Genomic DNA, 8898 nt, shown 5'->3' on the forward strand with positions numbered 1-8898 from the left:
GACATCACCCTGACTTCTTGGCTATTAACCCTAAATTCATGGACATACCCTGAATTCTTGGATATTAACCCTTAATTTTTGGATACCAGCCTGAATTCTTGGATATTAACCCAATATTCATTGATCTCACCCTAAATTCTTTAATATAAACACAAAAGTCTTGGATATTACCTCAATATTCATGGATATCACCCTGAATTCTTGCCTATTACCTCAATATTCATGGATATCACCCTGAATTCTTGGATATTACCTCAATATTCATGGATATCACCCTGAATTCTTGGATATTACCTCAATATTCATGGATATCACCCTGAATTCTTGGATATTACCTCAATATTCATGGATATCACCCTGAATTCTTGGCTATTAACCCAAAAGCCTTGGCAGCTCCCCTGTGAGATCAGCGGGGCTGGGCAGGGTCACCCCAAACTCCCCCTGCACAGTTCCCCCGGGGCAAACAGAAGCCCGGGGAGGAGGAGGAGGCGGAGGAGAGGAAGGAGCCAAGCCCTGCAGCTGATCCCCCCGCGCTGGAACGGCTCCTCGCAGCTCCCAGCCCAGCTCCCTGGGGATGGCTGGCAACAGAGCAGCCTTTAAAAATAACCCCGCGGCAGAAATGGCCCGTCTGGAGCCTTCCCAAACCCCCCGCGCGGAGCCGGGAGCTGCTGCCAAGCGCAGACCTCATCCATGCCTAAAAATGGGAACCCTGCACCTCCGGGATTCCAGCCCTCCCGACGCTCCTGCTCCATGTTTTGTTTTCCTTTTCCCACCCCGGCTGGGTTTTTAACACCATTTTCCTCAAGTGCTGCCTCAGCGTTTCTCCCCTGCTGATGTTTCCCTCTTTGCCTCCTTTCACTCGGCTGGATGAGTCAGAGCTCGGGGCTGGAGAGCCCCGGGATGGGTTGGGTGGGGAGGGGTCTCCAACACCCCCAGGCCCCCCCTGTGCCACGGGCAGGGACACTGCCACTGCCCCGGGTTCCTCCAAAGCCCTGGAAAACCTGCCGGGATCCAGGGGCAGCCCCAGCTGCTCTGGGAATTCCAGGCCAGCCCTCCCCACCCTGCCAGGGAACAATTCCCAATTCCCAATCTCCCATCCAGCCCTGCCCTCTGGCACTGGCAGCCATTCCCTGTGTCTGTCCCTCCATCCCTTTTCCCCAGTCCCTCCCCAGCTCTCCTTGAGCCCTTCAGGCCCTGCCAGGGGCTCTGAGCTCTCCCTGGAGCTTCTCCTCTCCAGGTGAGCCCCCCCAGCTCTCTCTCCTCCCCAGGTGAGCACCCCCAGCTCTCCCTGGTCTCTCTCCTCCCCAGGTGAGCACCCCCAGCTCTCCCTGGTCTCTCTCCTCTCCAGGTGAGCCCCCCCAGCTCTCTCTCCTCCCCAGGTGAGCACCCCCAGCTCTCTCTCCTCCCCAGGTGAGCACCCCCAGCTCTCCCAGCCTGGCTCTCTCTCCTCTCCAGGTGAGCCCCCCCAGCTCTCCCTGGTCTCTCTCCTCCCCAGGTGAGCCCCCCAGCTCTCCCTGGCTCTCTCTCCTCCCCAGGTGAGCCCCCCCAGCTCTCCCAGCAGCTCCAGGTGCTGCTGCCGTGTCCCCAGGGCTGGGGCAGCTCTGCAGGTGGGCTCTCACCTGGGCAGGGGGCAGAGGCCCCCTCCTTTCCTGCTGGGGGATCAGCCCAGGGCACAGGGGGGGTTTGGGGACCCCAGGGCACGTCCAGCCTTCCCCAGCAGCCCAAGATTGCCTCCAGCCATTCCCCAGTGCCCCCAGCCCGTGTCTGTGCTGGGCCCACCCAGGTGCACAGGGATCGCTCAGGGCCCCTGCCCAGCCTGCCCAGGTGCCTCTGGGTGCCCCATCCTACCCCATCCCATCCCATCCCATCCCATCCCACCCCATCCCAGTCCCTCTGGGTGCCCCATCCCCTCCAGGTCCCTCTGGGTGCCCCATTCCTTCCCTCATTCAACCCCAAGGCCATTAACCCTATATCAACCCTAAGTTTTTGGCTATCACCCTGAAACCTTGTATATTAACCCCAAATTTTTGGATATCATCCTGAATTCTTGGATATTAACCTAAATTCTTAGATATCATCCTGAATTCTTGGATATTAACCTAAATTCTTAGATATCACCCGGAATCCTTGGATAATAACCCCAAATTTTTGGATATCAGCCTGAATTCTTGGATAGTAACCCCAAATTTTTGGATATCACCCTGAATCCTTGGATATTAACCCTAAAGAGCCAAAGCAAATCCCACCCTGGAAGCAGCAGCAGAATCGGGGCAGGGGCCAGCTGCAGGGTGGCTCAGAGGAATAAATTACAGGAACAGCTCCAAATTCCCTCCAGGAGCTCTCCCGTCCCGAGGGAAGGGCTGCAGGAGCCCGGAGCTGCCCCAGGGCATTCCCACGGGGCAGAACTGACAGGTGGGGGAGGGGAGGGTGTGGAGCCCAGCAGACGGGACAGACAGACGGACGGACGTGGTGGGAGCAGCAGCGCTGAGCAGCAAACTCCTGCTGGCCACAGCCCCCCCCGTCCCGGGCAGACTGGGGCTGTGGGATCCCACAGCAGCAGGGACAGCCCAGACTGACAAACCAGGCTCCCCCCAGCCCTGCTCACACCACAGAGGCCAAAACCTCCCACGAGAGCAGAAAACCAAATTTCTTCTCCCTCCTGCTCGCACTGCCCAGGGTGGGCGGGAAAAGCAAATGAGGTCATGGAGGCAAGGCTGAGAGAGCCCCGGTGCTCCCCGGCGGGAAATTGTGTGCCAGCACAGTTCCCAAACGGCAGCAGAGCTCGGAGAGGGGCGGGCAGGGCCGGGACCCTGCCAGGGGCTGCTCCCCCTCACCCCCGGTCCGAGGGTTTCTGCTCCCTGAGCGGCTCCTGGCACCCTGTGCCTCCACGTCCCCGAGGGGCAGAGGGTCACAAAGGGGCCAGGGCGGCTGGGAAGGGAGATTCTGCCCGGGGGCAGGGCAGGCCCAGCTCAGCCCCGTCTGTGAAAACGAGGTGGTGCAGCCCTTGTGCCCACACCACTCCCGTACAATAATGTCAATAACATCGCTGCCAGGGTACAGAACCACGGAATGGTTCCGTTGGAAAAGCCCCTGAGCCCACCGAGCCCATCCTGTCCCAGGCACCACACCCACAGGGCGGTGAGATCTGCCCCTGCCTGGGGACCCCACTGCCCTGGGCAGCCCTTTCCAGGAGGAATTTCCACAATATCCCACCCTGAGCTCCCCTGGCACAACCTGGGGCTGTTTGCCCTCGCCCTGTGCCCTGTTTCCTGACAGCACAGCCTGTCCCCTCCTGTCAGGAGCTGAGCAGAGCCACAAGGGCCCCCCCGAGCCTCCTTCTCCCCAGGCTGAGCCCCCCGGGGCAGGCAGGACCCCAGGCTCCCAGCCCAAGCTCTGCCCACCAGCACCCCGAGGGCCCTGCCCTGCAAACCTCAGCTCCGAGGGTCCCACACAGGGCTGACCACCTGGTTGGGGAAATAAATAAATAAAGCCAGTGGATCTCCAGCAGGAGCTCCCTGCGGGTACAAAGCCCAGCAGAGCTGAGGGCAGGGAGAGCAGAGTGGATCTGCAGCGCCCGGCTCCTTCCTGCACGTCACAAAGATCTGTGGATCTGCACAAACATCTGTGGATCTGCACAAACATCTGTGAATCTGCACAAAGATCTGTGAAACTCCACAAAGATCTGTGAAACTCCACAAAGATCCGTGAAACTGCACAAAGATCCGTGAAACTGCACAAAGATCTGTGGATCTGCACAAAGATCTGTGAAACTGCACAAAGATCTGTGAAACTGCACAAAGATCCGTGAAACTGCACAAAGATCTGTGGATCTGCACAAAGATCTGTGAAACTCCACAAACATCTGTGGATCTGCACAAAGATCCGTGAAACTGCACAAAGATCTGTGGATCTGCACAAAGATCTGTGAAACTGCACAAAGATCCGTGAAACTGCACAAAGATCCGTGAAACTGCACAGCTCCTGCACAAACATCTGTGAAACTGCGCAAAGAACCGTGAAACTGCACAGCTCCGGCACAAAGATCTGTGAAACTGCACAAACATCTGTGGATCTGCACAAAGATCCGGGGATCTGCACAAAGATGCGGGGATCTGCACAGCTCCTGCACAAACTTCAGTGGATCTGCAGCGCCCGGCTCCTTCCTGCACGTCACAAAGATCCATGGATCTGCACAAACATCTGTGGATCTGCACGAAGATCCGTGAAACTGCACAGCTCCTGCACAAACTTCAGTGGATCTGAACAAAGATCTGTGAACTGCACAAAGATCCGTGGATCTGCACAAAGATCCGTGGATCTGCACAGCTCCTGCACAAACTTCAGTGGATCTGCACAAACTTCAGTGAATCTGCACAAAGATCTGTGAATCTGCACAAAGATCCGTGAATCTGCACAAAGATCCGTGAATTTGCACAGCTCCTGCACAAACTTCAGTGGATCTGCACAAACTTCAGTGAATCTGCACAAAGATCTGTGAACTGCACAAAGATCCGTGAATCTGCACAAAGATCCGTGAATTTGCACAGCTCCGGCACAAAGATCTGTGAACTGCACCAAGATCCGTGGATCTGCACAGCTCCTGCACAAACTTCAGTGGATCTGCACAAAGATCTGTGAATCTGCACAAACATCTGTGAATCTGCACAGCTCCGGCACAAACTTCCTCCAGCCGGCAATCACGGAGCCTTCCTGCCGCTCCGGCTCTCCGGGAGCAGCTGCGCTGCCCAGGGAAGGCCAGCCCACCCTTCCCTTCCCTTCCCTTCCCTTCCCTTCCCTTCCCTTCCCTTCCCTTCCCTTCCCTTCCCTTCCCTTCCCTTCCCTTCCCTTCCCTTCCCTTCCCTTCCCTTCCCACCCCTCGGGAGGGCCAGCCCACCCTTCCCTGCCCCAGTGGAAAATCCCTGGGGATGGAGAGCCCCGGGACCCACAGCACTCGTGTGGGGATGGCTCTGGGGGATCCCACCTGTCCCACACCTGCACAGGAGGATGAACCCCCCCTGGGCCAGGTCTGGGCATGGCAGCACCGCTCCAGAAAGGTCCTGCATAAATCAGCATGGAAATCCTCATTAAACATCACTGGCTGGCACTGAAATCCTCGTTAAACACCACCATTAAACATCACTGTTTGTTTGGCATTGAAATCCTCACCATGAAACATCCCTGGCACTGAAATCCTCGCCTTTAAACACCACTGGCACTGAAATCCTCACCCATAAATGCCAAAGTGTTTGTTTGGCATTGAAATTGTCACCATGAAACATTGAAACCCTCACCATTAAACACCACTGGCACCGAAATCCTCACCATTAAATGTCACTGGCACTGAAATCCTCACCCATAAATGCCAAAGTGTTTGTTTGGCATTGAAATTGTCACCATGAAACATTGAAACCCTCACCATTAAACACCACTGGCACCGAAATCCTCACCATTAAATGTCACTGGCACTGAACCCCTCACCATTAAACACCACTGGCAGTGAACCCCTCACCATTAAACACCACTGGCAGTGAACCCCTCACCATTAAACACCACTGGCACCGAAATCCTCGCCATTAAACACCACTGGCATTGAAATCCTCACCCATAAATGCCAAACTGTTCGTTTGGCATTGAAATTCTCACCATGAAACATTGAAACCCTCGCCATTAAACACCACTGGCACTGAAATCCTCACCTTTAAACACCACTGGCACTGAAATCCTCACCATTAAACACCACTGGCACTGAAATCCTCACCATTAAACGCCACTGGCACCAAAATCCTCACCATTAAACACCACTGGCACTGAACCCCTCACCATTAAACACCACTGGCACTGAAATCCTCACCCATAAATGCCAAACTGTTTGTTTGGCATTGAAATTGTCACCATGAAACATTGAAACCCTCGCCATTAAACACCACTGGCACCAAAATCCTCACCATTAAACGCCACTGGCACCGAAATCCTCACCATTAAACACCACTGGCACCAAAACCCTCACCATTAAACACCACTGGCACCGAAACCCTCACCATTAAACACCTCTGGCACTGAAACCCTCACCATTAAACACCACTGGCAGTGAAACCCTCACCATTAAACACCACTGGCACCGAAACCCTCACCATTAAACACCACTGGCACTGAACCCCTCACCATTAAACACCACTGGCAGTGAAACCCTCACCATTAAACACCACTGGCACCGAAATCCTCACCATTAAACACCACTGGCACCGAAATCCTCACCATTAAACACCACTGGCACCGAAACCCTCGCCATTAAACACCACTGGCACCGAACCCCTCACCATTAAACACCACTGGCACTGAAATCCTCGCCATTAAACACCACTGGCACTGAAACCCTCACCATTAAACACCACTGGCACTGAAATCCTCACTATTAAACACCACTGGCACCGAAATCCTCGCCATTGAACACCACTGGCACCGAAACCCTCGCCATTAAACACCACTGGCAGTGAAATCCTCACCATTAAATGTCGCTGTTTGGCCAGAACACGCGGAAGGAATTTCCCCAATATCCCACCCTGAGCTCCCCTGGCCCAGCCTGGGGCCGTTCCCTCTGCTCCTGTCCCTGTTCCCTGGGATCAGATCCCAAATCCCCCCGGCTGTCCCCTCCTGCCAGGAGCTGTGCAGAGCCACACGGGCCCCCTGAGCCCCCTTTGCTCCAGGCTGAGCCCCTGCCCAGCTCCCCCAGACCTTCCCAGCTCCACTCCTGCCCCTGAACACGCTCCAGCTCCTCGATATTCTCCATTTCACGAGGGTCAGGGTCAGGCCTCCGGTGGGGGGAAGGTGTTTTCCAGAGAGGGGGAGGGAGCAGGAACGGAGGGGGAAGGGGCCGTGGGGGTGTGGAAGCACCTGGCAGCGCCGAGGGGCAGAGCAGCTTATCAGCCAGGAGGAGTTATCATCCTGGAGCAGGTGATCAGGATCTCAGCAAAGCCCAGGCTGGGAATTCAGGCCGGGAGATGCAGCCCTGGGCCAAGCTGAGTGCTGGGGCCGGGTCCTTTACCGGGACAGGGGAGATAAGGGGCAGATAAAGGGTCTGGCCTCGGGGACAGGGGAGATAAGGGGCAGATAAAGGGTCTGGCCTCGGGGACAGGGGAGATAAGGGGCAGATAAAGGGTTTGGCCTTGCACGGGCCTTTCCCCTCCGGGCACCGGCAGTGTCCGTGGTCTGTCCGTCCCCCAGCCCGGCTTGGGGCCAGCATTCACCCGCCGGCTCTGCTCCCTGCTCCCGGGGGCCCTGACAGGGACAGGGCGGCTCCAGCCCCATTTTTGGGGAGACACGCCTGGTGCTGCAGCCTGGCGTAGGAAGATGAGCTGACCCCCTTCTCTGGAGAGGAGGAACCGCGCTCTCCCGCCCTGGGGGTGGGCTCTGAGGGCAGCCCCAGCGGTGACCCGGCACGTCCCCCTCCCGCAGGAGCTCCGGGGTCACCACGCTGCCACCTGTGGGGCTGGCACGGGCACAGCTCCGGGACCCAGACCAGCAGAACCCTCCGGGAGCCTCCAGTGGCCCCGCGGGGCGGTACCGGCTGCCCAGCACGGCCGGTCCCACCGGAACCGCGGGACGGGCCCGGGCTGCCCCGGGGCACAGCCCGGCTCTCCTTCCCACACCGGGGCACGGCGAGCCCAGGTCGCGGGGCCTCACACAGTGAGCGCGGCCTCCGGTGCCCGGCACCGGGACACGGTGAGCCCGACTCCTGCCCCAGACACCGCATGAGAGGGCACGGTGAAACGTGACGCCTTGCAGCCTGCACCCCGCACCAGCAGCCTCACCGGGGAACGGCGAGACCGGCTCCCCAAGCACCTGGGCACGGCGAGATCGGCTCCCCGCGCACCTGGGCACGGCGAGATCCGGCTCCCCGCGCCGGCACAGCCCGCACCGAGACACGGCGAGCTCGGCTCCCCGCGCCGAGACACGGCGGGCTGGGCATGACCGAGCCCGGCTCCCCACGTCTCCGGCCGCCCCCGGGGACTCGCTCCCCGCGGAGCCGCTCCCCGCATCGCCCTCCGGCCGCGGCTCTGGCTGTGCCCCGCTGCCCGCGCCCCGCACAGCCCGGGGCCCCGCAGGGCCCGGCGGCGCCGTCCCCGTCCCCATCCCCCGGCATCCGCATCCCCTCTCCCGGCGTCCCACGGCTCCCACCTGCTCGCGGCGCTTCTGCCAGCGGCCGCAGGGACTCTCCTCCAGCACCTCGCTCTCCTCCTCGCTCTCCTCCTCCTTCTCCTGCGCCAGCCGCGCGTCCGGCTCCGGCACCGCCATCCCCGCCGCGATCCGGGCTCCGCGGGCTGTGCCGAGCTCTAGTCCGACCCGATCCGCTTAGATCCGACCCGAGCCGTTCCGAACCGCGTCGAACCGAGCTGATGCGCGCCGAACCGAACGGAACCAAGCCGAAGGGGGCGAAACGAAACGGAGCCGAGCCAAGCCGAGCGGCTCCGCACCGCCCCGAGCCCGCCGCGCTCCGCCGGTGCCGTGCGGGGCCGGCCTGGTCTCGTCCCGCCCCGCTCCGGACGTGCGGCCGCGCACGCCCCGCCCCACCGGGAGGGGCTCCCGCACCGCCGGCAGCCCCCGCACCGCCGGCAGCCCCCGCACCGCCGGCAGCCCCCGCACCGGGCTGCGCCGCCGGGCTCAACCCGCTCCGGGGCCGTCCGGTGCCTGTCCGTGTCCTGCCCCCCGCCCCCCCAGCAGCCGCCGGTTGCCCTCTCCGGGGCCCCGTTCCCGGGCCCGTCCCACGCCGGTGGGGCTGCCTCGCCCGGCCTCCTCCCGGCGCTGCCCCCTCCAGCCCCATCTCGGGGGTCCCACCCTGCCCGCTCCCCGCGGCCGTCCCTGCCCGTGCCAGGGCCACCTTGCCGAGCAGTCCCTGCTCCT

General features: G+C 60.0%; 1 protein-coding gene across 1 annotated transcript in view; it reads right to left on the minus strand.

Annotated features, from left to right (window-relative positions):
• Window positions 1–8440, minus strand: part of NRBP2 (nuclear receptor binding protein 2) — a 44793-nt gene extending 36353 nt beyond the window's left edge. Inside the window, exon 1 of the mRNA XM_084220660.1 lies at window positions 8176–8440. Within this exon, the coding sequence (XP_084076786.1) occupies window positions 8176–8292 (117 nt within the window). The 5' untranslated portion in view covers window positions 8293–8440. The remainder of the gene's footprint in view (window positions 1–8175) is intronic.
• Window positions 8441–8898: the final 458 nt, after the last annotated feature.

The sequence above is a fragment of the Fringilla coelebs genome (assembly GCF_963513975.1).
Source record: "Fringilla coelebs genome assembly, chromosome: 1".
Taxonomy (NCBI): domain Eukaryota; kingdom Metazoa; phylum Chordata; class Aves; order Passeriformes; family Fringillidae; genus Fringilla; species Fringilla coelebs.